A 26,898-nucleotide genomic window follows, 5' to 3' on the forward strand; every position below is an offset into this window, starting at 1 on the left:
CTTCCTAAGCAGACTTTGCGAGTAAACTTGAAAACCATTTCCAAAAATATAATTTTTATCATTTATAAAAGACTAACAACTCGTCGTGGAATTCATCGCACTAATTATAAATCAAGGAAGGTATTTGATATTTCATAAAATTACTTTTTGAATGTCGGTCCCAATGGAAGATCGTTTCTTTGAGAAATCGCCGATTTGTAAAGATGGTGAATGCCAACTGTTAGCTTTCACGATGCGAACGGTGACCACGCGTGTCTGCGCATATTTGCGAGGTGAATTCAGTGAAATGTATCGTACTTTGCATTTGCAGGGCACAGGCACGAGGATGCGGTTGTCGGCAGTGGTCGAGTTATTGCTGATTCTACTCTTGGTCGCGTTCGCCGCTTACGGCAGAGTGATCGGTAACAATTTTTAATAGTTATGACATTGTCAACGTTATAATTTAGTAATTTCCCACGAATTCTTGCTTGTTCTAAAGAGGAAACATTTATTGAAGGATTGAACTTAATGAGGGATACAATTTCGAAGTATGAAGTCATTTTTTTTAGAGGTCTCAGAAACTCAGGGAAAATTAGATGAAATTATAGTCTAGTTTGCTTGAAATAGATAGACTTAGTGTCTTTACTTAGAAAATTGCTATTGACAGATTTTGATGAAAAAACTGAAGAAAGGGCAATCAAGGGTGGCACCAAGCAGGGTAATCTTGGGATATCGACGTTATCGTTGAAACAGGCGACGGACAATGTCAACAGGTATTGCACATGCAACGAAGACATATGCAATTGCTGCCGGGACTTCCATATACCGCTGGTGCAATTACAGGGACCGGGTGAGCGTTGTGTAACGTAATTAAACATAACAGAACGAGGCCGTTAGAAAGCATAACAGCCGAGGGAACGAGATGATGCATGCGCGCTATGTTACGCTTACTGCATAATGTCTTATTACTAAACGATTCAACGAGGACATTTTTGTTTCAGGATGCGCGTCCTTGCAATACATGCAGGGAGACAATCTGGCGGTTCAGCTTAGCTTCGGGGACAACATTCTAACCAGCACCATCGTGAGCGGTAAGCGTTCTTTCCTTTAGGTATTCACCGTAAGAATTCTTCGAAAGTCTTCGACCAGTCGAAAAACGCTAACGCGTGAAAAGTGTGTTAATTGTCCTGTGGTTCGTCCTTAAAAATTTCCAGAAATGCGATACGACTTTCACCCGATAGTCGTACACGATGCCAACGGACGTGGTTTATCGATTCACAAATGTCAAAAGATCGATTTCTCTCTAATATTTTTTATCGTTGTGAACTGAATTCCACGTTAGTTTTAATATATTCATAACGCGTGCGATCGAATTCCACTCTGTATGGTGTGAACGGAGTGAAAGTTTTGTGTAGATTATAATAGACGCATAAAAGAACCCGTTTCCTGGATCATTTCGATCGTGACGATTAATAACTCGTACGCTATCGGTTTTTAGGAAAGAATCCCAAACCCGTTTGCGTCCCGTTACCAGGAGGGTTCACGAAATTCTGTGGCAGAGTGTATTCCATCAAACGGGAGAACAAGGACCATTTCAAAGCATGCCTTGGACTTGAATTACAGTCATCGACCGAGCTCGAAGCCAGTTTACGCGTCAGCTGCTTTAGGTAACTAGATTTACGTTTATTAATATTATTCTTATATTAATATACAGTTCCAGATTGAAGAATGTATGAAATATATTATGAAATTATAGATTTGGTCCCGACGGTCTGAAACTACGACCAGCGGAGCCACTACCGATTGTCGAAGCAGAAGCCTCCGAAGATGACGACGACGATGACGATTTCTTCGGACTGGGAAGCGACGACGACGACGACGAAGGTACTTCTCCGTTAGCTAATTCCGTAACAAATCCGTCGGATGACGACGAAGACGAAGACGAGGACGAAGATATACTTGGCTTCGGAGCCTTGTTAGACGCCATAACCGGCGAGGACGAAGTTACGACAAAGAAACCGAAAGTAACCACGCCTGCGCCTCTTCTTCAGTTCACCATTCCTCTTCTAACGAAACCGACGCCCGCACCGTTGGACCCGGTTGTCGACGACGGCGTAGTCGCCATCAATGCAGAAGAGCAGATCGTGCAAGCTGAAGAATTGACAAATACGGAGGAAGAAAGTGATACCGAGAACGAATTCTTAGCGAGTGATGCGACTTCGATCAGCAACGAAGCTGAAGAAATCGTCACGGAGGCCTCCAACAAAATAATTTCGGTCGTGAAACCGGAGAAAACGCCAACGAAGAAGTTCACTGTGTCGGATAAGAAGAAACCGAGTATCACGAGTACTAGTATCAATGCCATTGACAATGGGGTGAATAAGAAGAAGCCGTTGAAGAAACCGGTGAAGATCGAAGATGATGAGGATGACGAGGATCTTTTGGCAGATGATCTGGATGACGACGATGATGAAGAGGAGGAGCTTTTAAGCGACGATGATGACGATGAGAAAGATAATGAAGATGATGATGACGAAGATGAGAAAGTCGACGAGAGTGAGAATCACAAAGACGAAGACGAAGACGAAGACGAAAAGGGTGAAATTGAAGATCTAGACGACGACGACGATGAAGAAGAAGACGCTGTGATCAGCGCTTTTGTCGACGACGATGGAAAGAAGAAGGGCAAGGTGAAGAAGCATCAAGAATTGTATGAAACGGACGAGGATGATTCGGATTATGGATTAGGTCTTACCGGACTTCTGGCTAGGAGCAGGCATTCGCGTAGCAGTCGCAGTCGTCAGAGCAAGGAAATGAAACTTTGAGATTAATAGAATTTAACGAAGAATCGCGAGATGGGATTTTCTTCGAATTGCCGAAAAAAATCGATCGACTCTTGGGCAAAGGTTTTTATTCTTATCGTTGTGGAACAACTTTATTATATCAATGGACTCGTTGATACGTTACGAAATATGGAGACTGATAACTTCTTTCTTTCTTCTTTATCTATTTATAAGCGTAACAAAATCAAACGAACCATGTTTAAAGATAATGTTTAAAAGGAATTTTATCGAGATGGATATAATAAGGTGAGGTAACAAAAGCAATAGTCAGAGCACGTGTAAAATAAGTGAATATCTAAGATTCGAATTAGAAATTATCGAACGATCATGAAGCAAAGACCGCTAAGGTTGAACAAAGTAAAAACAGACAGCGAATTATTCATTTCACACCTTCGTAAATGAATTACAAATTCTAGTAGCTCGCGAAGCCTTCACACAGCAGCGGCGCCTGCCATATCGATTTGCTCGAATGTAATTTAATGTATTTATTTAATTTATTGAACGTGTAATTAAACATATTAAATAAACGTGTGTTTTCACATGAATAACCATTTCATCCTAATGATTTGTTTACACGTTTAAACAGGTGTTATCGCGCGCGTCGCGTCGTTTCGGTCCCGCCGATTTTACTTTCTACCGAAAGTTAATACATAATTAATGAGCGTGATAGTTATCGTGGCGTGGTCCCAGCTCAACCTAATTTCAGTCTTCGACCAGATCCGATCGGCGACGGACCTTTCTCCTCCTTGATCACTGGTACCATGTCGCCTAAATTGTTCTACGTGTTTCTCTTGTTACTCGCGTTACAGACTATCTGTAGTGGTTCATTGGTACGTCGCAAATGGAATCCAACAGGTAACGATTAATTTTTATAAGTTCGCTTATTACGCCGAGTAATTTAATAATTAGAATCCAATTAAATCGCTTGGGATAATTAATGAGCGGAGGTGACGAGCCGTTTAAAAAAATTTTTTCATAATGATTACACAGATTTAACGCAGTACAATTCGATATATTACAATCCACAAACCGGGGAGGGTTTGAAAGCGGAATTGGAGGACCTCGGTAGAAATCCCTTGACCTCCAAAATCGCTTACCGAGGCTTGCCATGTTCTTGCGAAGGTCTACAATGTAACTGTTGCGCCGGTCTTAATTTAACGGCTATTAAATTCACACGTATGATATGCGCGAAATTCGTTTACCTGTCCGATGAACTCGGAGTTAAGTTGATGGTAACTATGAACAATAGGGAGATCTTCAGCAACAGTATTTCCGGTAAGCATTCTTCCTAAATTTGTTCGTCTACTAAATACCTCGTACATCATAAGTCGTTTTACAATGGTTGCAGCTAAAAATCCGCCACCCTTATGTCTCCCATTCCCTTATTTGCCCTTCATAACTTTCTGCGTTCGATTCTTCGACATCCATACCATCGACAAGAATTTACACGCGTGCATCGACTTCGAAACGCAAATCGTCAGCTCGCCAATATTAGTACTACATTTTAACTGCGTGACAATGGGTCTGGACGGGATCTCTTGGTCGAAACCTGGCGAAGCTCTGCAACAAATTGAGAGTGTCCCGCAGAATTTATCCGAAAACGTTGCGACTGAAGTGTACGACGAAGTGGAGTTCGAGCAGCAGGATCTCGAGGTTTACGCGAATTACACGTCTACGTTATCCCCCGAGGAGGAGCTTCAAATCGGACAATTAAAACTATGATCGATAATTATCATTATTTATTTTATAAAACATCTCTGGAAACAAAAGATTTGTTAATGTTAATGATATTTAATTCAAGAGGTGCATATATAAATATATATATTTATGCAGATACTGTATCTGCGGATTATAAGTTGTTAAATCACGACTATGTAATAGAGACTGTGAGATTATTTTCTCAGCGTTTATACACATACCAATTAAGCTAGTGTGACAAAATAAAGTAGGCAGATAAATAATAACGGGTTATTTACTTTCAATCTCCCAATGGTTTCTTCTCCTTAATCGGATTACTGGTGGAATCCATTAGGAGATAAAATGCGGGTGAGCAATCTGTGGAGAACCTAAATTTCTCCGTGAAACGAGGTCAGAGTAAGATATCCGTTAACTGGCCAGTCGAGTTTCGAACGTTCAACAAGGAGCACTATCCTATAACGAGATGTCCCCTCGTAACGACTGATTTCGCGTGACCAAAGACAATGAGGATCGCCTGTTGGTCGTTCGTTCTGGTCGTTCTTTGCGCCCAAGGTTCATTATCGTTCAACAAAAGAAGCATTATCTCGGAGAGGGAATTAGGAACAACCGTGAACAACGATGCACTGTTGCGCGCGAAGGGCTCGACTATGCAGAAATTCCAGGAGTTATTGAAACAAGTGACGAATTCTACCTCGAGCACCGACGGTCAGGTAACCGCCACCAGGCAGGGTCCTTGCAACTGCGGCGGGGGTGTTTGCGGCTGTTGCTCCAGAATCTTGTTCGATACGTGGAAGCAGAAGGCCTGCGTAAACGTGACATACGATCCGGACGAGTTCAGCTTCACAGCGAAAGTTATGATGAACGATAGGGTCTTGTACACGAGAACCGTGTCTGGTACGTTGATTAATTAATTAATAGTAAAACTAATCTGAGCATGGGAACGTTTCGCGTTTCAGGGAAGAATCCTCGACCGATTTGCGTACCGGTCCCAAGAATTCCAGCCGTGAGGGCGTGCGTACGGTTTTATAATATTTATTTTCAGGGCAGGAACATTCATATGTGCGTGAACATGGAGGGGAAGTTCCAAGATCTCACGTTGTTCAAGGTACGAAACGAGCGTCGTTTTCGTCGTGTCTTATGAATAATGCATATGTCCCACAGGTCGGATTAGACTGCATCAGGTTCGGTTCTAACGGGTTGGCTATGGTAAAGCCAGAGGACGGAGGTGGATTAGGTCAAGTAGAATTTTTGCCAGGTGACGACGATGATGAGGATGAGGACGATTATGATTATGACGACGACGACGACGACGACGACGATTTACTTGATTTCTGAGGGAACCTGAGATTCTGTTCGTCACGAACGCGGAAGGCTTAATAGTACAATTATTTTCCTACTGTTATTGTTACTGTTGCTGCATTTATTGTATTTTCTTTCTATTGAAAGAATTCTAGGACAATCATTGCCAATTTTTTTATAATTATGTATCGTTTAACGATATAACTCGTCGAAGAGTACAACGTCGCGTTGTGTTATTGAATAAATACGTACACTCAAAAGCTATATTTTTTTTATTGTATCTCGATAATTACATCCTGTGGAGGAACCACCGACCCGAGACAGTATTGTTCAGTGACACACCAATCATCGATGTTTGTCAGAGTATAACTATGAGAGATGTGATCTACCCGCGGAATAAAAACGTGAATGTATCACAGTGCTGAAGTGGATTGAACGATTCGGAACATGAATCCCAGAATGTGTGCTGTCCTGATTTCGTTCTGGTTGCATTTGCTGGTTTACTGGGTGAGAGGTACCGTGAAAGAAAGTTAGTTTCTTTTACTCTGCGTTCGACGTATTTTCAAAAGTTCAAGTTTCACACGATCATTAAATGTAATATTAGGACATCCTACGTCCAAGGGATTTGGTTTTCTGCCTTATAGAACGACTTCGACGGTTCAGAAATATTGTAACTGTATAACGTCTTACTCCTGTTCCTGCTGTCAAAGTGTCGTCATTTTGTACACGAAAGCCGAGAAGAATCGTAAGTTCTTGACGTAAATTTTCGAATTATCGTTCCTCCTCTGAAGTATTTCTTTCTATGCGACGCAGTTTGTGTTAATTTCAATTATCAAAGAACCGGATTCGACGTTAACGTCACATTAAATTCCGATACGTTGAGAGCGAGAGCTGTCATCGAGTATAAACCGTTCAAGTTTTGCACGAATATACCAGGATGTTACTTTTCATCTGCTTGCGTAAACGTGCTGGAACTCAATAAATTTCCGAGGTATGACGCGAGTAGATGAATATTTAGCGAAATCGTAACGATTCCCGCGTTTTTTGAAATTTCGAATGATTGATTCGAAGATCGATCACCGCTTGCCTTCGACTGGACGTGTTCTCGAAGAAACGACTGTGGCAATTAAATTACGACTGCGTTAGCGTCTCGACGGAGTTACCTACGATGTCGGGTAACGGGACGATGCCTACAACGAAGAGGACTGAAGGAATGGGTGGAACGTCAACGACGATGAAAGCTGGAATGACGTCAAGGATGACTACCACTCAGATGACGATGACAACGTTGATGCCTAGAGCTACGGCAGAAACCGAAGAAACGACCTCTTCGGATGTGGAAGTGATAACAGTACCGGGAACCGCGACGGGTGTGGATATCGATTAAGCAGTAATTATAATGAAGCAAATAATTAATGGATCTATTAATAAGTTATTAGGGAAAGAAAATATTTTTAGTTTATCGCGGAAGGAATGCGATAAAAATTTGAAACCAATGAAATATTTTTTATCAAAACAAGATTTATTAAAATTGTATTTTTGATTATCGTTTCCTCTCGTATGTCCATTTGTAGATGGGAGCTGAATTCTTCGTCTCCTTGCTCACTAATTTTGGCTTGGTGACCTTTTTGTCTTTCAGTGCTCTCTGCATCTCCAATTTTTGTTGCACAATCGTCAGCTCCCTTTCCCTGTCTATTCTCTTCTGCAATTCCTTGTAAGCGCTCTCCTTCTTCCGCTCAATCTTCTTCAAGGTCTTCCTGTCCAAATCTGGCAATTTCAAATCGTTTAGTTTACTTAATCTTGGCCTGTTCGTGCGCCTGGATAACAATGCTGGATGCGTGTCCAATTTCTTGACAACATCAAAGTTCTTCGCTTCCTCCGCATCGTCGACAAAGAAGATGTGTTGGTTTTCAGTCTCGTTGGCAACATCTATCATGTGCAATTGACTTTGAAGCTTGTCTACCTTCTTTGCTTCGATGTTTCTCTTATAAGCAATGTACTTAAGATCTTGGGTCTCCATCAACTGTATCTGTTCCGGTGTATAATTCTTCCGCTTCCTTTTCTCTTTGTGCACACCATCGTGAATTTTAGAATTGATCATATGATAATAAAACTCATCTGGATTCTTGTTCAGGGCACGTTTACGCAAAAGTTTCAACGTCCGCTGTTTTACTTGGTAATCCCTAGCTCTCGCTTTGTAGTCTTTCTTCTTTTCCAAAATACCCAAATGCTTACGAGACTCGGGTTGATGTCTTTCATGATGAGTCTTCTGAGTGGATTTCGCAGCTTTCTTCCACGAAGACATTGTGAAAACTGTAAGAATCAAATATTTGATAGATTATAACAACAGGTATTCCTCGTTAATCGAACATAAATATCGTTTATTAGTTATTGGTTGGCAATATGTCTTTACTTACTTAACTTTATATACACACACGTAAAATATAATTAAATTAAAGACAGTATTGCACTTTTTCAAAGAAAATGATACTATTGTGTACAATGAATCCTGTGGAACATAACCTGAATAACGAGCACTACTGAAATACCTGCAACATCTAGCAACGCTGGCAACGCTAGAAGGACTGAAAAAGTGAAAAGCTGTGGACGCTGTGGCGCTGTGGTAGAATTATTTTATACTTACAATTAGTTTCTTTTATTTAGTAAGCAAATAAAATCTTATATTGTTAACAAGAATGTTTTTTGCGATTATGATCAAAGACTAAAATTAAATTAATGAATCCTGTAAATGATTTTCTACGAACGTGCGTGTTGTCTTGGGATGTTCATATTTAAATTCACGCAAGACCTGTTTTAATTATCGAATGAAGCGAATGATACTACGGAGTCATACATTTGATAAAATTCTAATCGCAGAACTGACTATCAATCAGTTTGCGTGGATTGATGTGCCCTGTCGGGTAGAGGCAAAACGGTGTCGCCGACTAATAACGAACCCTGATGGAACACTTGAGTTTCCAAGGAAACACCTCGGGGGGATGTAAGTTGCCGATTATTTCGCATTCTAGCGATCGGTTCCCGTCCCTTGATCTTGTACCATCCACCTCGATGTCGTTTCGCTAAAGGACTTCGAGTTTCGAGCTGAGCGACGGTGAGCTCTTGTTGCCTCAGCGTCGGTGGAGTTTCTATAGCGTCCCTCGGTCGCTTTCCTGGCCTTTGTAAAAAAGAGGACGCGAAATCCGATACAGAATTGAAAGTATCGGACGTGAAAGAACTTGAAACGCTCTCTTGCCTTGGAGAAACTGAACTCCTCCCTAAATTTTTCGACGCTTCTGCGAATAAAAATGAACAACATAAGAAAAATGCTATTTATGCAGATGTGTTCATACGCGCACCTGATAAATTTTTCATAACATTCTTCACCGCGTTAGCTACCGCAGAAAATAATCCGCTGGAGTTAATGCTATCATCATTGCTATTCGATGAGGCGTTCAAGTCTTTATTTGAAGTGCCACTTGACTCGCTCGACGGTGTGTGATAATCTTGGCTTAAAGCACTGTAATAATTATTATTATTATCCCCGGGCGTTGTTGAATTGCTACTACCAAGAGAGTTAACAGTGTTGACAGAGAGATTCGAATAAGACGCCATTCGTTCCAGGGTCTTCAGACCGGTATCTATCATTTCAGAAGTTGAAACCGTAGAGTTGTTCTCAACGACCACCATCATCAATACTCGCGGATTGGATGTTGGAGTTGATGATGATTTTTCATTAATCTCTTTGATGTTGCCAAGACTATGATCATCTTTTTCTGTATTTCTCGCGTTATTCTCACCAGGACTAAGATCCTCTATTCTCGCATTTACGGCGATATCCTTGTCAGGAGTATGATTTTCTTTTTTTATATTTCGCAGGATATCCTCATCAAGATTATAATTCTCTTCTTTTGTATTTCTCGTGTTATCCTCATCGAGATTATGATTGTCTCTCTTTACATTTTTCGTGATATCCTCATCAGGACTATCATTCTCTATTTTTATACTTTTCGTGATATCCTCATTGACATTATCATTCTCTTTTTTTATATTTATCGCGTTATCTTTATCAGGACTACGATTCTCTTTTTCCATATTCTTCGTGTTATCTTTAATGATCTCGACCTGTGACATATCTAATGTTTGATGGATGTTGGGCATCGTATCGTTCGCCTCAAAATACTCTTCGGTCTCGGTTATATTAAACATCGCCTTCGATTTAGAGTGATTTTCGTATTGATCTGAGTATCTGGTGGGTTCGTCAAATTCATCTGAGAATCGAACTTTTTTAAGAGAACTCTTCTCCTCCGAGTATGTTTCTAAACCTTGAGAGCCCGGTAACGCTTGACTCTCGATGTTCGTCAAATCCATATCTTCCATCTGATTATCCGTACGATACTCGTTTGGACTATTCCTATCTTTGTTCTTCATGATGCCAAATTTTATAGAATTGCTTCGTGGAAGTTCTTCTTTACTTCGATTCAATGATAGCGAACGAAACGGAGTCTCCTCTTGATTGATACTAGAGGGAAGACTCATGTAATTACTCTCCGAACTGTCGCACTTCGTGTTAGTTCCCTGTAAATCGCTACCAGTTGGGTCCTTCTTCGATGATGCAGAGTCGATTTGCAATGTCTTGAGCGAAAAGCTTGATGTGACGCTGGGCGTTTTAAAATTGAAGCTCGTCTTTAGGCCAAAAACAACGGGTGTACTCGTGTTTCTGGTCAGTTCAGGTGGAGAAGTCAATGATACATAAGTGCCACTGAACTCGGACGATTCCTTTCCTTCTATTGTCGACGACGGTGTTTCCAATCGCTTGCTTTCCGATACCAGTGAGTGACGGTCATTACATTTCGTCCACTTGCACGGGCCTTTTTCAGGAAGTAGTATTATTAGACTTATTATTCTTCTTTTAACGAAAAAAAACGTGAAAATAGTTACCGAACGATTGTAAGTCTTCGGCGTTCTTAAAAATTTCACCACACAAACAGCAATGAAGGGGCAAATGATTGACTACTATGTGACAGAGGAGTATTTTATCTTCGATCGATTTCAACGGAAGTTTCTCAGAGAAGCAGAATGGACAATTCGGTTGGCGTTTCGTGTGTTTATTGTTCTCGTGTCGCTCACGACACTGTTCGCAGCAGAACACTTTTTTGCACACGTAACAAATCCGGCTTGTCTGTTTCAAGTAGACGTTTTACAATAAATTGTGAATCTACGATCACCACGGAAATATTTGAGAAAGATTCTTCGATAAATACCTCGACTGGTGTCATGATTGAACGACTTCGGCACAACTGGGACATTACGGTGTTTACTATTAAATTATAATCAACACATCGTGAGATGTAAAAAAAAAAAGATATACCGTCATGTTCGAATGGTCGCAAGTTATCAGGAATGGGAGAATGTTGTAAAAGACATAAAATGAAACTAATTTTCTTATTAAGTCAACTGCATATTTATAGAAAACGTTATATCGTTAATTAATTAACATATAGTCTGTAGAGGTCGGAATATAATATACGATTTCATGGTCTATCGTATTTACAATCATCGCAGTCGTCTATTATTTCTTTATTTCCTGATGCATCTTCGCAGTCAGCTTCCTTGCTGTCTTTCGGTTTCGTTTCACACTCGTTCATCCCCTTACGTTTCTGCTTCGCTTGTTTCTTGAAATCCGAAATGGTCATAGAATTCATATTGTCTACCACGACACTGACGTCGGATCTTCTGAAATCGGTATCTCTGTTCTCCAACAGCGCCAATGCTTCCTCGTACGGCGGTGCGATCGGTGTTTGTACCGGATCGTGATACGTGTATTCTTTACCTTCGAACTGAAATAAAAATACAGTTAATGCGGGACATAATTTCGTATGGAAATGGTAATTAACAAATAACTCACATCCAGTGGATAACACGTATCTGAGTCCGGCTGACTAAGATCACCGCAAACGACGAACGGGACAATCACCCTGTTAATTCCTTCGAGCTCACTAGAGTTGTATGCTTCATGAGTTAAGAGTGGATTAAGCATGTGAGGAGTGTAACCGTTTGGTGGTGAATAATCCTTGCAAACTACGAACGCTTCTATGCTGGAATTGCGGGAGCTTCTCGGTTTCGTGCAGTATACGTAAGGAAAAAATATTTTCAACTTAGCATAGAGTAAATCGACATCTTTGGCTCTGAATATCTTTGCTACGAACGTGCCTCCTTCTCTGAGTATATGCGTGGTAATGTTAAGAGCTGCCATTAGCAATGAGCCCTGAATATAAATATCCATATCGTGTAAACCTGTAACTATATTGATAATTGATTAATAAATTAATGTATAATCATAAGTAGAATCTATCAATTGTTAATGTTACCATCAGGAGCTCCATCGCAAACTACCAAATCTGCCTGTTCATTATCAAATTGAGCAATGATTTGCTTGGCAGTATTAATATTAGTAATGTCTCCTTGAATTTGGATTACTCCTTCCAACGGTGCCATAGCTTGGAGATCAACAGCAACTATTTTTGGTGGTATTCCATTTCCTGCTTCCAGTTCTTTCTTGTAATTCTCACTGTTCATAAAGGGAAGTATTAAAAATCAACATTACGACATATTTGATAAATAAAAAATTGGCACACACTTTAATCTTCGCGATAAAACCTGGCTCCAGCTACCTGGTGCGGCGCATAAATCCACAGCCTTGTTCACACCTGTTTCAAGTTACAAACAAATTCGATTTTATTTATCCAGAGATTGATATCGCGCTTCATGCACATACCATCTAAAATGTGGCACTCGTTATCTATTTGGAGCAATTTGAAAGCACTCCTCGCTCTCCATCCTTCCTCTTTAGCTCTACGATAATATATATCTCGTTTGTCTTTCGATGTTTTCCCCATAGTTAAATAACGAGTAATATTTATTGTTTATACTGTTCGTAGGTTAGAGCTCCATCATCGACCTCCTCTTCGCTGCTCTTCTTCACTGTTCTTCACTAGGTTTATTTTCCCTCAGGCTGAGAAACATGATAATTTTGTGAGAACTACAGCGTTCAAGCGTTGTTCTGTTGGCGCAGTTGATAGAAGTAGCTGTCCAATAATTTGAATACTCATCCATTCAAATTGCTTAATATAAATATTTTTCAATTGCCGCTCGCAAAATCCTTTAGAATACGGAAATAATATTTGTGACGGACCTTGACGTGCACGATAAATGAAACCAGTGATTAGATATTTGCATCTAAAACAGTTTTGTTTTTGCTTTGTTAAACACGTCATCGGTGATTATCGCAAGTTCTCAAGCCGAGCGTAACGAAATGTGATTGTCAAGCGAGGCGAACGAAATGCGAGCTGCGTACTAAAGATCGAGCAAGATCTTACAATTAGAAGTGCAAATATCGCGCTGCGCGTCTCCTCATTGTGTCTACTCGTGTTTTTGCAATAAAAAAGGAACGAGCAACCGCGATAAGAACAGGTCGCTATTACTACCAGATGCGGTGCTGATGTACTGCAAAAAGTATGCGAAAATTGCACGTTTTTAATGAGCTCTTCCATGTATTTAAAATCAACCTCGTAAATCTTGTCTATAATCGTTCCATTCAGTTTTTAATTCAAGAATTTCCGTCCGATTTAATTGGAACGAGAAAAAATCCGATCGTATATTTTCTGCTCCGTATTTACGATTCATGATTTCAGCAAACGATTACACGTCGCCGAGTTCGTCTTGCGTGAAGCAGCCGCAGTCTCATTTGAATAACAAACACGAAAAACAGTATTGTTCGTTCCTGCCCGATGACATAGTAATATATCGCGATCGCATTGAACGATTAACGGCGTTCCACGAAACGAGCGAGGATTTTGCGTTCACCTGAAAATGCGACTCGACCGAGAGAGGATCGCTCGGTCTTACGTAATTGCATATTTGCACGTTCCCATGGAACGCGAACGATTCCGTTTCGATTCCAGTGCACGCGAACCGATCGGACGCGGCTGTGGAAACGCGACGATTTGCGTTGCAAAATCTATTTTCTGTGGCTGTCCTCCTCGAACTTTCGCCGTAGATTCGACGACGCGACGTGGCGCCGATCATATGCAATTCATGCACGCGTGTGCATTTCCACGTATCAACATCGCTCACGTTTCGAGATCATCAGCAAGAAATGTACTTTGATAACAAAAAAATAAGCTCGCTTGCGCATATCGGATCTACCTACTCATCCAATAATTGAGTAATTTTGTTTTCTTCTGGAGGAAGATTAGATATTCTTGTTCAGCACATTCTAGGTAATAATACAAACAATTTGAGATAGCTTTTAATTACAACATTATGAATTCAGTAATTTTTTCATATTAAACGCTCGCTGTATCAATCATTATCATTGCCTGTGTGCGTACGTACGTACAATGGAAAAACAAGGATGAACGCGTCAATCGTGCGAATTACTACGAGGTTCATTCTTTCGCTCGATAAGACAAAGATAAGGTTGGTAAGGACGATGCTGTTTGCATAATGCACGAGCATCCTTGCAAAATTAAAGGAAACATAGTCTTTAATAAGCGTGCGGGCCATGAATCTCAAACTAGACGTGCCCGTGGCTACGGACGCAAGGCGACGCGACGTCGGCGTCGACGAATTCGATGTGTCCCTGACGCAACGCGGGTAGACGTATAAATTTAATAACAACGTGCTCCGGACTCCTGTTTTCTAACGAGCCTCTCTATTATCGACGACACGAAGACCTTTGGTATTTAGCGCGCGATAACTCGGCGACTATGTCTAGCGAGAGGAACATAAATAATTGCAATCGAGCAAGTTGCTTATTTTTCTTATCGGTTCCCGTTATCTCGTTAATCATCTTCGCCGCCGTTACTAATCCCGTGCCTCGGAATCATCTAATTAATGCGAAGCAATGTTCAATTCAAGTGCATGTGAAACTTTTCCATGCATTCGCCCCACTGAAAGAAGACGATAGATTTATTAAAAGACTATAGATAAACCTTGACTTCCCTGAAGTGCAGATGTCTATTACGGTCATAAAATATAACAGATAGTGAATGATTATCGCGAAATAATGCCAGAAATAGTTGCGGCTTTGGCGTGGCGCGAACAATAGGCTTCCTTCCCGTGAAATTATTTAGTATGCGCTTCGAATGGCATTAACGAGCGCACCGTCGCCGTTTGTTGTCTAACCCTAGAGAGTTTGTTGTTCGCCAGAATTACATAATGCCCGCCGGATCGCAAATGTCGTACACGTACAATACGCGTGTAGCTTCCTTCCAGCTGCATTCACGGATCAAAATGAAATATGTTCGAAAGCAATCGATAGCCTCGTGACAACGATCGGTTAGCCACTGACAGGAGCAAATTCCTATGACTCTTTGGGGATAATTGAAATTCGGAAATGACCCAGTTATTATTTTGGCACAACAGATTTAACGAGCCGCGCTCCTGATAACACGTTCCCGCGCACGACCGGTGGTTTCTTCAAAAGATATTGGCTTAATGCATTTGATTAACTGTGACCTTAATCGGGCGATTTTGCAACGAGCGCCTTCCCGTGCTAGGACACATCTTCGCACGTCACATCAAACGAACGCTGAAAGAATTCATTCGCTGCACCGTTGCATCGCGTGCGAATGTCTCTTGGCTTGTAGCCGTGTGCTATCTTTCCGGTTGTAATCCTAGTCATCGTCCATCTAAAAATGCCTCCTCAGGAAGTCCGTACGTGTCCACTTGCTCTATCGATCTTGCTGATTGTCGACTCACCTGAGAAGACAGCAAAGACTCGGCTGTTTGGATGATTCGGTGAGACCACGTGTCGTTTGTCATTCATCGCGAAAAACGAGGAACGAAAAGACGCGTACGCGATTAGCCAGCAGATGAACGGCACTCGGTATCTATCCATTCGGATTCCATCGAAGGAGTGGGTAGTCCCAAGCAAGATCAACGAAATTATTGATATTCACGGTGTAAAGAAGGACTCAGCCCTGACACTGTTTTCTCCAGGAAGCAGACTGCGCTGAATTAATATCGTTTGACATTGCTTGGTCGATAAAGCCGAACCACAGGAAGCGCAATTACAACGGCCTTCCGAAATGCCCGGGGAACCTCGATGGTCGATTCTACTGTTCGCCGGTATCGGTCGAGTTCAACAAGCGATGAGTGGCCAGTCAACAATGTCATTTGTCACGCTGGCAATGTAACAGTCGTTTATCGCTGGAACCTCGTGTTTGCATCGTGTGATGCCCGTTATCAGGTTTAACGTCAAATGCATACCTTCAGCGAATGCAATAATAGGACAGAAAAAATGTAAAGATTACAATGTTTTATTTCATGTTCAGTAGAACGTGTAATAGAAGGAAGTATCAGTTTTTCGTGATTGGCACTTGTATTTTATGTGAGTGGATCTGAATTCAGATAACGTTAATAAAAGGACACGAGATGAAGAGCCTCAGTAACGTCACAATTGTCTCCGCGTCTCGACCTTCGCTCGTCACGTAAAGAAAATATGTTGCACGTGTCCGCCACGAAACTGACACGCTAATTGAGCCCAGTGTTCCGCGGAACTGAATTAAGAATGATTGCCGGTGTTACGTTCTATGGCTCTGGTTTCTTCACCGTCGTTTCCTGCTCGCTCCGCGGATTCCGAAAGCGGCGCGCGATCCACCACCCTGGAGAACGAATTTCGGTTCAACGCTGGCCTGGCCAGCCAGAATGATCGCGCGAAAACAACCGATCTCGTGACCGAAATCTTTGGGCGCCGCGTATGCCGATCACTGTTTGATCTCTCTGCCCTGAACAAATAAATATTGCTCGATGCCAATTTCGTATGTGTTTAATCGACAGTTTTCATGTTTGAAAAAGCTGAACCCACATAATCATCTGGTAATTTATTGACTGTCCTCATTTCTTTTTCTCGTTCATACTTCAAATGATGTTTGCTACCGTTTTTCTTCAGGAGTTCTATGCTTTAGTGAATGAATTATAAAAAAATAATCTGACGTATCTATTACACATGAATAATTCGTGTAACGTAACGTGTTTCGTAAGACCAGTGACAAGAACGTAACGGAAAGATGGAATCGGTTAATCGTTACGTGTGTTCATTATCCCAGTCATTAGACGTTAATGATATCTACTTTGATCCGGTCAAATTGGCGAGGCGTGAATCACGACGATCAAAAGTCAAATCGGTGTAGGCGCGGCTGGTCTATTCTAAGCCTCTAATACAGTGCATCTATCTCTATCCAAAGTCGAAACGGTTCGTTGGTGACCAATCGAATTTGATTAAAAATCGTTCGCGGGCAACGGAGTTCAATCGTAGCTACTTGATCTCAAACGGACGACCTTACACTTCGCTCATTTTCTATAGTACCATGTGGATTTTAAAAATGAACAGACGTTGATAACAATCGATCAATGTGTGAATAAAAAAACATAAAAATTAAATAATTTGTAACAATTTAACATTCATAGATGATTTCAGAAAGTTATAGAATAACAAATTAGGATGTGAAGTCGTCAACATTGGACACGAGAGTTAAGGGAGGATACGGAGTAAAAGAAAGAATAAGGGAGCACTGTATGCAAGAAAAAGATGTATCAAACGAAGAAACGGTCGGCTCGACGTTCGTGAGCCGACTGCTCAGGTTGCTCAGGTTTAGCGGGTTTAGGGACAATGCGCGAGCGGAATGCTTACTACCGATCGGCCAAGCCGAGCCGAGCCGAGTTCGAGCGCAACCGAAGCGTTCGCGCGTGCGTGAGCTCGGTATAACTCGCTGATTTCGCCTGGAGCTTATTTATTTCGAACCTGAAACTCGCAGCAGTAACCACGTGCTGTGGATCGGTGCAGCGAGTAGTAATTGAGTCAGTCGGTCTGTGTTCTCTGTTGCGAATAAACGTCGATCGGCGGACGCTAACGTCAGTTGAAAAGAGAAACAGAACGAACTGCGGTAAAAGACAGAGGGGAAGGAAGTTGAGAGAAAGGAAAAGAGAAGACGCGTATCGTCGCGGACTCGCGTGAAACGAGGATAAAAGAGCCGCGGTGTAGGAAGGAGGAGGAATAATAAAAAGCGGGAGGACTGAATTGTATGCGCAGTTCGACGAATTCTTTTTTACAGAATTACGAATCGAACGTCGGTGCATCGAACCTATTCTAGTAGCTAGCACACGCGACAGCCGCTGGCGCTCGCGGGCTTATCGATTTTCCTTTAGGACAATTTAAGGGGTGTCTACTACAAGTGTTGTTGTGCGTTTTACGGTCAATTCGCTATAGTCTCAGAAGCGAGCAGAGGAGAGAACCTCGTTCCTGTTTCACAAGCCTTCAACTTCTCTGTGATACGCTTCGCCAGGATCGCCCTTATCGCTCTGTGATCTGTGTTCTGTGATAACGATATTTATTATCTTACGCGGGCACTTTTAGATTTAATCCAGCCGCCGCAGTGAAGGGTTAATCGTGTAACGCGCGCAGGTGAGTGTTATCTACTCATCTTTCAGAAATACTGAACCCGTTTACATTGGCAGCTGCTACCGGGGCAGCTCGATTTCCCGTTCGTTTCGTCGCAGTACATACGTGTCGAGAATTATCTCATATCAGCTCTTTAAGATATCGTTTCCTGACGGCCGTTCACATTATGTTTGCGATTGCTCGGCTCAACTGTTTTTCGTTGTCGTATAGTTTGCAGTGTTTATTTGCACCCCCAGTAGCTAAATCCATTTTCTTCCTGAGCGCGTTGACTTTAACATATTATCGCTATTATCTGCTTGCATTCCATTTTAACGGAAAAATCCTCAACTAACAAAGGTGATTCATTATCAGTTTCGCAGAAATGATATTTCTGGAAAATCAGCTCGTTCGCTTAGTTAACACCCGATCTTACTAATTTAGATTAACAGAAGTAGTTAAATGGCACCAGCTGTTCCTCTGTTTTCATTCAAAATTGCGTATCTTTTGCTAAGGTCATTGAATCATTTTTAATTGGATAGTATCGTGCAAGATTACTAAGCCCATTCCCGAAAATTGACATCCGTAAAAATATGTAGTGAGTCATGGAGTGACCCGGCCAGATAGATACTCTTAGCGCGGCCTTTCACGCGGTTCGCCGGACGCAGAAAAATGGAGAAAGGGAATAATAATAATCTACAGAAGCTCCGTGGCATGACCGCGAGATCATTTGAACTCGGTTATCGTGAAAATGGATCGCGTGGCCGACCAACTTTCCGACAATAGTTTGCGGGGGCAACGACTACTATTCCGAGCTCGTAACTCGGTGTCCCGAGGAGAACCTAGAAACGCTCTCGAGGGAAACGGCAACCGTTTCTAATAGAATCGCGGCGATGAACTCCGCAAGCGAAGAAAACGCGCGTCGATCAATGTTCTTCACGATGAATTGTTCTCCGAATCTTATCGAACTCGCATTTGGTCAGAGCTCGATAAATCGTTGCGGAACAGCAGCTAAAACGGGGGAACGTTCTCGTGACGTCGTGTACAAGATAGTGGATAAACGATGTCGTAACGCGCTTATCGTTTGCACCGATTAATAATCGTCGTGAATTAAATACGCGGGACGATTAACGAGCCTCAATCGTGGTCTCGTTCGTTCCACCGGTTGCCTCGAGGTCGACGCTTCGACCGAAATAATTTTACGGTTAAGGAATGCGCAGCGAGAAAAGGCGCCGTGTGTCCAGTTCGCTCGTCCCGAGAAAACGCTTCACAAGGACGCCGTTTTAATGCAATTAAGACAGATTTTGCGGAACACGCTCGTTTCGTACTGTGCCATTTACCGCGGAATGAAACCATTGCCCCTTCTCTCCTCCGCTCTGTTTATGAAAATTATACGAAGTTAGAACGCAGTATTCGTTGTATTTTTACTTCATCAATCCGGGATCGATCGTACTTTTCCGTGAGCGGAAAAACACTTACAATTATTCGAGAGGAGATCGGATGGTTAGGTAAGATTATGGTTTAGTTATTTGTACTTTGTGGAGTTGATCTCGAGAGCGGGTTTTGCGAGAACCGACATCAAAGTCAATAATCATCGAGGTCGGAGTCGTGGGCGAGCCCGGACCGCAAACCAGCTGTCGATGATACGAGTGGGGCATGCGATTTATTTAAACGACGATCCACCTTATCATAAATTTCCACTTTTGACAGTCGCCACCTACAACCGCATATCATACATTTAAATCTGAGCGACTCGCATATTGCCAATTAACTGACAAATCTATAATGTTGTTTGACTCAGTCGCGCGTCGACTTTCCTGTTTTAACAGCGAGGAGTCAGTCACCGTAACCGATTTCGCAACGACGTATCGATTCGCCCACGCGTCGCAACGTAGAAGCCCACGCTAGACGCAGTCGTCAGGGATCTAATCGGCTGTAAATCAGCGTGAAAGCGAGGAGATAGACAACGGAAAGAGAGGGAGGGTAGAAGCTTGTTTGGAAGCGACTCGAAGATTACAGAGACGAACACTCTGTTTAATTAAAGCGATTAACAAGACCGATAACCGCCTTAGTTTCCGATAAGGCTAGGGTCCGCGACTAGAAAAGGGGAGGAGGACAAACGAGATCAATCGGAGCAGCTGTCGTGTACCTGAGGCAGTCAGACGTCCGATCCGATTTTGAGAGGGACACGCTGCTAGAAAGCGAGGCGTCGAGCTTGAATCGGAGTACGCCGAGCGGTCGAGAAGAAAGTAAGAAAGAAGTTTCTCGAAGCTTGGTTATACCGCTGCCGACTGCTATCATTGGTGACTCTCCCGGGACGTTGGAGGGAGGTGTTCCTGGGTAAAAACGAGCCTGATCGTCTTCGGCATCTGGACAGCTGCTGAGCTACTCCTGAACCGCTGCCGTTCGCGTAGGTCACGGTCCTCGAGTGACGTAATTTTGCATAAATTTCAGGATCTGTATATCCGTCCGAAGGTCGTCGGTTATTCCAAGCCGCGCTTTTACGATTTCAATTACGTTTCGTTAAAAACGACTGTAAATAGCTCGATCGATTTCGCATTCTCTTTTGTGGAACGGCCTTTGAACACAGAGGCCTTGATTTTGAACTACGATAAGAAAATCTCATTCAATCGGCGCTACCGTTTTTTCATACGAGAAAGGAGCTGCAAGAACGTTAGATTCTGTGAAAGAAACCAGAGTGAATTCAATCGCCTTTTTTTAGCAACAGAGAAACGGTTAATCGCCGTTCCGATCGGAACAGTCTACTTCGGTTAATTCTGAAACAAACGTTAATCTTCGATTAACAGCACTCGGTTTTACTGATAACTGGCACATAGGATCAAAAGCGGAGGAAGGAATCTATCCGTACGATATCCCTCGCATGACTGCGGAAGGGAAACACACGGCAACGAAAGGAAGAGAGAAGTTTCTGGAAGCGTGATTCCCCGCCGCGCGTACTCTGCTCTAGACCCGTTCGAAAAGGAGAAGCGGGAGTAGACAGCAGGGATAGAGGGAACGCGTCAGAGTGAGGTCAGGCACTCGAAGGGAAAGAGAGAAGCCGATGGGAGAGCGTCACCTTTGAGAAAAAGACGAAAGGGAACCCGTAGGCACATTGTAATTTCGGGACCGATTTAGAGGCTCCCGTACTCTATTTAAGCCCTGATCTATAACAGAGGGGAAAAGGGAGAGCGAGAGAGAAAGCTACAGGATTTGTATAAGAAAAGAGGAGGTAGAACCTTAGGGAAAGGACAGGATTGGTGCCCCGAGGCGAACTAAGGAAAAAACAGCAGTTGGGAAAAAGGCTGGCGAACGAAACGAATAAGTCGCGCGGTGACGTTCAACGAGAACGAAAGGGAGGAAAGCAGACAGGGGAGAAATATTAAGCGCAAGAGTGTGTTACACCGTTGGTGTTAACAATGGCCAAGGGAAAATCATTGACGGTCCCCGAGCGACGGAGTAACGACGTTTTCGACGAGGAATCGATCGCGGTGCGATCACGATGGCGAAATCTCGCCGCTTTCTGGATGCTCGGCCTCTGCAACAATTACGGATACGTCGTGATGCTCAGCGCCGCTCACGATATCCTCGAGAGCAAATTCGGAACGACGGTGAGTAGTATTCATTCACATTTGCCTGCTGACAAATCAGCTTCGATTTGAGTTTAGGAAAAATTCGGTGAGGGTGGTGGGAAATATTGGGAAACATTACAAACTTGATATCAGATGTTAGAAGATACACATAATAGGTGATAACATTTCCTTTCGTAACTCGAAATACGCGTTTTCGTCCGGTTCGATTCGATGAAGAAAGATGTAGAATGAGAACTCGATACGCGCGCTAGAATTTTAAACTGCTATTATTAGAGTTGCACGAAGCCCGAGCTGGAGTCACACGGATATAATTAACGGTACCGCGATGCCATATTCGTAAAGACTTCTTTAAAAAAACCATCGCGGAATAGGGCTGCGCTACGGGGTCGTGCTCGTTTCCGGCAACAGTGCACACCGTAACCAGTTACAGCTGTTGCACCTCTGCGCTGGAAAGGTCTAGAAATGTCTTAAATAAAAATGTTAGAAATTGTTAGAAATGTTAGAAAATTCCATACATAATCGTCTTTCTCTATCGAAATTGTTAGAAACTCATCTGTGCAACATATTAATAATCAGACAATGAGTTTCTCAATCGACCTGAATCCTCTCTCGGTTTACTTAGCCCGTAATGCGCGAAACCTTTCGGTTGCTCCGATCGACCTGAATCACTGCCACGAATCCGCTGATTACGAAACGGCGAGCAACCGGTGGCGTCGGAGGTTCCCCGCGCGAGTCTCTTGGAAAACGTTCCGGAAATTTTCGTCCGTTCGTCCGCGGTGATAACTATGTACAAAAACAGCGACGTTACGAAATGATCGAATCGAAGCAGCACGCCGCGTGGCGCAGCGATGTGATAAAGGTATGCGCTTCGCTCGCGGCGACGTTTCGTTCCGAATCAGCAAACTCGTCCAGGCACGACGAGAACCTGATCGAGCGTGTGGAGAACGCCTCGCCCTGTACGCGAGCCGATGAATCACCGAGCCGTCCGTGTCCGGCCATATTACATGCACGGCATTAGATCCTATCGATTGGATTCCTACAATAGCTCGGTAGCGCGACGCTCCGATTGCCATAATGGCACGCAACCCTGTGAAAAAGTCTATGAAAACGAATCGCGTGTACCACCTAACGAACATCGACACTTAAACGATTATCGTTTTTTGAAAACGCAACTCCACCTTTGCTAATAGCAGTCAAATTATGTTTGAAATCGTTACGACAGCACTCGTTGACTCGACAGTTCAGTTTTGTACACCCACGCGGCTTTAAAATTTTTAATTCGCTCGGTGTCTCATTCCCGATATTATGATGGAATGTATTGTGAACCTCGTTACTGTACATCTCGACGTCGCTCCGAATAAGGAATCGATCTTTCATCGCGGCGCCAATTAATCAACCGATGATTCGTTAACGTGCCCGAGCCTGTTTTCAGTGTGTCAGCATTCTATTCAGTCCTCTTTTACCGCTTTCTACTTTACTTTCGGTTATCTTGACGTTATCGGGTGCATTATTATAATAGGAACTATTGACACTTTACTAAAGTGACCTTTTGGTTGTGATATGTCTATCTGTTCCACAGTTAAATGAAGGACAGCAAACTTATTATTATATAGGAAGAAATCTGCTGATTAGTCGGTTCCGAATTTTTTTATAATCTCTATAAGCTATTGTAAAACGACCCGTGATAACAGCTGTAATCAATTTGTACAGATCAGTGCAATCAGTGTAAGAATGAAGAACTTGATTGATGTTTCAGGTTGTAAAACTTTACAACTTAATTACACCGCATTTCGTTGAACGGCGTATTAGTGCAATTGCAAGTCGTGACGATTAGAAGCATCGTTTAACAAACGTTCCTCGTGATTCTCATCTGCGATACGAGCCAAACAAAGACGGCCACTAATAAATAAGGAGTAACGCGAGGAAACGATACCGGGCTGTGGTGAAGCAAGGGGAAAGGGAAAAAGTCGTTGGAACGGCGAACAATTAACTTAAATTACATCTCCGGGACGAGGAGAACAGATTCTCGTGTGTCGAGGAATTTTGCGTTATGTCATCGATAAATCTATGCGTGCATTTCGCATCGCGTTATGGACTTATACTCCCGCGCCTTCCCTTCTCCCTCGGCCACCGCTTCAACGGTCTGTTGCGTTTTTCGACCGCAATAGGAGCAAGCTTTGACTTACATAAGTCTCGGCCAGCCACGGGAATTAATATTCTACAATATTCAAGGCGGTAATGTCCGTGAAACGGAGATAAGCCAGACTGATGCCTTCTGTGACCGCAGACAATCGGAATTTACTCAAAAACAATTAACACATTTTCTATATGCTCGCCGGGGATTCGTATCTGTAATAGTTACATTTACATTAAGTTTATCACCAGACCTATGTGTTTAAATTTCATTTATTCAATTGTGTTTTCGAACAACGAATTTGCATATGGAAAAGTTTAATAATACACGAAGCTGATTGTCCGGTTGAACTAACACATAAAAAAACATTTCGTTCTCCTCGATAAATATTGTATTAATCTGACTGTTCTCTTTTTCCTCTTGGGTTTCGTTTCGTTTCTAAATTCAGAATTCTGGAGCGGAGTTCAAGAATGAAACGGTGACGATGACGAACATCACCGGGGTCCGGTCGTGCAACACGTTGTCGACAGGCGCTATACTGCTGGCGGACATACTACCCTCGTTAGCGGTGAAAGTAATCACACCGTTCCTGCCGTTTTACGTACAGTGAGTATCTATAATTCTAAAAACTCTTTTAATTCTTTCATTTTGATTGTGTTTATTCATCGCAATTTTTCTGCAAAGACATCACATTTTGTAAGTGTAAAAAAAAAGCCAGTAAGAGCACTGAAACAAGAGCCAACTCCGCCCCTTCGAATTACCAAATATTTTGTATAACGAAATCGCGACGTCATCGTCTATGAGATTCGCATTTTGCTCGCGACTTTCGCACATGTAGTACAACGGGTTGAAATCGTATGGACATATGCCCGATACAGTTCATATCTTATCGATACGTGAGGTTCTTTGTATTTCGCATCGGCTCTGATAGTGTTGCAACGGTTAAACTGACTACTAGATTGTTCGAGAAAGAAAACGCGATGTAGGGTCGACGGCAGCAGAATCATTAATCGAATTGGGTCATCGTCAATTTCGTCTAGATCGGTCCGATGTACGCGAATTCTTTCAAAGTGGTAGCACGGGCTACCAGTCACGAGCTCACATAATGCTTCTCGTCACACACGCATTTTACTTCTGACATTTCGTCGATTAAATGTTGCGGCTTCTACTTGGGGCACAGACGGATTCATCTCCGGAGTTCGTGCCTAGCCTACCGCGGGCACGCCGCTATTTACCGTGGAAACGAAAAACGCTAATCGAATTAATCGAATCCGTTAATTACAGTGCTCGACTGGCTACCTGTGTGTTATTTTCCGCTGCAGGATTCCTCGTGGTGTCGTTGAGCACTACTGAATGGCTCGCCATTCTGGGCGTCGTTATAACGTCACTCTCTTCCGGTTTGGGAGAAGTTACGCTGCTGAGTTACAGCCACCAGTATCCCAAGTAAGTATTATCGTCCCTATTTTTATACATGTTTAGCGATAATGTTTTCTCGCGCCGTTCTCTATCTGTCCCACTGTCGACGTTCTTATTATCAGCATATTAAGAATTTATTTTAAAAAAGTAGTGCTGAATATGGTAATTAGTTTCGCGTTCAAAGCACGCGGTGAACGGGATCGTATTTTTGTTTTTATTCAACTTACAATAGTTTCATTCAGCGAATCTATGATAATTAATGTAATTACCTGTGTGTCTCTTTGATCTCAGTGATGATGCTCGGGGATCGCAGCGTGTGCGTGAGAAAGAGCGAAACAGATAAAAAAAAGCAGTAGAGAAAGTAATGATAAAAAAAAAAAGTAAAAATATAAATAAATGAATGAGGGTAGAGAGAATAAAAAGAGATAACCGCACGGTATTGAGATTTAGACAGTTGTTCCAGTAAAGTACAGATAAGATAACGATAACGGCCGTCGGCTGGTTGGCCTTCCAATGTTCATAGAAAAATAGACGAAACACGTAACGAACTGTTCTAAAACAAACGTCTGAGAAAATGAAATAGACAAAGTAAAATAAAAAGTACCGTACGGGATTGTTGCGAAAACTCGTTGCGAGCACGAGGTACGTCTGTACTTATGTGTAATAACTGTTAATCACAATCTACTTTATATCCCCTCCCTTCTTTTCTCTTACTTGGCTTCTGTTTCTCTGCTACACTCTCTTTACTAACATTTAACAATTGCGAGAAAGAAATGTTCACCGTAGGGACTCCGCGCACGATGACAATTAGCACAGTTACGTTCCTATCAGTGTAGCGATATTTCGCGGAACTTTCGCAAGTTTTAAATCCTCTCCCTTAATTTATTTTAATTATGGTTATTGCCTACAGCTGTATATGTCTGATTATTCCCGTTTAACCCTTGCCACTGCCCGTTAATTGAGAGCGATTCATTGTTTCGCAGACAAGTAATCGCGACATGGTCTTCCGGTACAGGAGGCGCCGGAATAATTGGCGCTCTATCATATGCCGCACTCACCACGTGGTTGAGCAACGAAGATACATTGTTACTTATGTTAATCGTACCGGTCATACAAGCGATCACTTTTTGGTTGATTCTGGTTCACCCGCCGCACTCAAGTATCCCGATCACTAAGAACGGTATCGACAGCCAAGAACACATCATCGAGGTTCCTAGGAAGAGCTTTAAAGAAAAGATCAATCTGGTACCGGGATTGCTGAAGTACATGATCCCCCTCGGGCTCGTTTACCTCTTCGAATATTTCATTAACCAAGGATTGGTAATGCCTTTTTGTTTCATATGTTTTTGTATAAATTCTTGTATTTGTCTTATATTTCTTTTTCTTTTTTAAATCCTTTGTTACAATATGACGATAGACTGTTGCTAAGTTTTGGTTCATTGGCGATTATGTCAAGGATGTATTGGCTATATAGTCAATTCCAAAAGTTTATGTACCTTA

At 42.4% G+C, this 26,898-nt stretch overlaps 8 protein-coding genes across 11 annotated transcripts in view; 5 read left to right on the forward strand and 3 right to left on the reverse strand.

Annotated features, from left to right (window-relative positions):
* LOC108631481 (mitotic apparatus protein p62) overlaps positions 1-3,293 on the forward strand; it is a 4,386-nt gene extending 1,093 nt beyond the window's left edge. Inside the window, exons 2-6 of the mRNA XM_018035441.2 lie at positions 311-401; positions 647-829; positions 981-1,070; positions 1,478-1,646; positions 1,736-3,293. Of these exons, the coding sequence (XP_017890930.2) occupies positions 326-401; positions 647-829; positions 981-1,070; positions 1,478-1,646; positions 1,736-2,804 (1,587 nt within the window). The 5' untranslated portion in view covers positions 311-325 and the 3' untranslated portion in view covers positions 2,805-3,293. The remainder of the gene's footprint in view (positions 1-310; positions 402-646; positions 830-980; positions 1,071-1,477; positions 1,647-1,735) is intronic.
* A 259-nt stretch (positions 3,294-3,552) lies between these two features.
* Positions 3,553-4,601, forward strand: LOC108631293 (uncharacterized). Its single transcript, XM_018035134.2, is given in 3 exon segments — positions 3,553-3,677; positions 3,813-4,097; positions 4,171-4,601. Coding segments are annotated over 3 exon segments (810 nt in total). The 5' UTR covers positions 3,553-3,583.
* A 358-nt stretch (positions 4,602-4,959) lies between these two features.
* LOC108631303 (uncharacterized) lies at positions 4,960-5,902 on the forward strand. The gene is made up of 3 exons (XM_018035145.2): positions 4,960-5,414; positions 5,477-5,625; positions 5,682-5,902. The coding sequence occupies exons 1-3, from the start codon at positions 5,024-5,026 to the stop codon at positions 5,853-5,855; spliced, it is 714 nt and encodes a 237-aa protein (XP_017890634.1). The 5' UTR covers positions 4,960-5,023; the 3' UTR covers positions 5,856-5,902.
* Positions 5,903-6,024: 122 nt separating this feature from the next.
* Positions 6,025-7,270, forward strand: LOC108631312 (uncharacterized). Of its 2 annotated transcripts, none has more exons than XM_018035156.2 (4): positions 6,025-6,348; positions 6,424-6,564; positions 6,633-6,810; positions 6,891-7,270. In XM_018035156.2, exons 1-4 carry the CDS (start codon positions 6,267-6,269, stop codon positions 7,204-7,206), a joined length of 717 nt encoding a protein of 238 aa, XP_017890645.1. In that variant the 5' UTR covers positions 6,025-6,266; the 3' UTR covers positions 7,207-7,270. The 2 variants fall into 2 exon arrangements, with proteins under 2 accessions (XP_017890645.1, XP_026675114.1); XM_026819313.1 differs by having other exon boundaries at positions 6,025-6,333.
* A 50-nt stretch (positions 7,271-7,320) lies between these two features.
* Positions 7,321-8,426, reverse strand: LOC108631459 (putative U3 small nucleolar RNA-associated protein 11). Of its 2 annotated transcripts, none has more exons than XM_026819302.1 (2): positions 8,369-8,426; positions 7,321-8,132 (listed from the first exon to the last, which is right to left on the reverse strand). In XM_026819302.1, exon 2 carries the CDS (start codon positions 8,122-8,124, stop codon positions 7,363-7,365), a length of 762 nt encoding a protein of 253 aa, XP_026675103.1. In that variant the 5' UTR covers positions 8,125-8,132; positions 8,369-8,426; the 3' UTR covers positions 7,321-7,362. The 2 variants fall into 2 exon arrangements, with proteins under 2 accessions (XP_026675103.1, XP_017890893.1); XM_018035404.2 differs by having other exon boundaries at positions 8,237-8,395.
* A 101-nt stretch (positions 8,427-8,527) lies between these two features.
* On the reverse strand, positions 8,528-11,167 carry LOC108631322 (putative uncharacterized protein DDB_G0277255). Its single transcript, XM_026819304.1, has 4 exons — positions 11,081-11,167; positions 10,758-10,998; positions 9,176-10,687; positions 8,528-9,112 (listed from the first exon to the last, which is right to left on the reverse strand). Exons 1-4 carry the CDS (start codon positions 11,123-11,125, stop codon positions 8,706-8,708), a joined length of 2,205 nt encoding a protein of 734 aa, XP_026675105.1. The 5' UTR covers positions 11,126-11,167; the 3' UTR covers positions 8,528-8,705.
* Positions 11,168-11,247: 80 nt separating this feature from the next.
* Trm7-32 (tRNA methyltransferase 7-32) lies at positions 11,248-13,812 on the reverse strand. Its single transcript, XM_018035377.2, has 5 exons — positions 12,595-13,812; positions 12,457-12,526; positions 12,188-12,387; positions 11,725-12,119; positions 11,248-11,656 (listed from the first exon to the last, which is right to left on the reverse strand). Exons 1-5 carry the CDS (start codon positions 12,713-12,715, stop codon positions 11,351-11,353), a joined length of 1,092 nt encoding a protein of 363 aa, XP_017890866.1. The 5' UTR covers positions 12,716-13,812; the 3' UTR covers positions 11,248-11,350.
* Positions 13,813-17,608: 3,796 nt separating this feature from the next.
* Positions 17,609-26,898, forward strand: part of Cln3 (CLN3 lysosomal/endosomal transmembrane protein, battenin) — an 11,869-nt gene continuing 2,579 nt past the window's right edge. The window contains exons 1-5 of one of the 2 annotated variants that reach the window (XM_026819296.1): positions 17,609-18,285; positions 20,060-21,866; positions 24,431-24,588; positions 25,267-25,425; positions 26,382-26,718. In XM_026819296.1, the coding sequence (XP_026675097.1) occupies positions 21,675-21,866; positions 24,431-24,588; positions 25,267-25,425; positions 26,382-26,718 (846 nt within the window). In that variant the 5' untranslated portion in view covers positions 17,609-18,285; positions 20,060-21,674. The remainder of the gene's footprint in view (positions 18,286-20,059; positions 21,867-24,430; positions 24,589-25,266; positions 25,426-26,381; positions 26,719-26,898) is intronic. The other variant, XM_018035548.2, reaches the window with a different exon arrangement.

The sequence above is a fragment of the Ceratina calcarata genome, unplaced genomic scaffold (assembly GCF_001652005.2).
Source record: "Ceratina calcarata isolate Rehan_Ccalc_2016 unplaced genomic scaffold, ASM165200v1 scaffold147.2, whole genome shotgun sequence".
Lineage (NCBI taxonomy): Eukaryota > Metazoa > Arthropoda > Insecta > Hymenoptera > Apidae > Ceratina > Ceratina calcarata.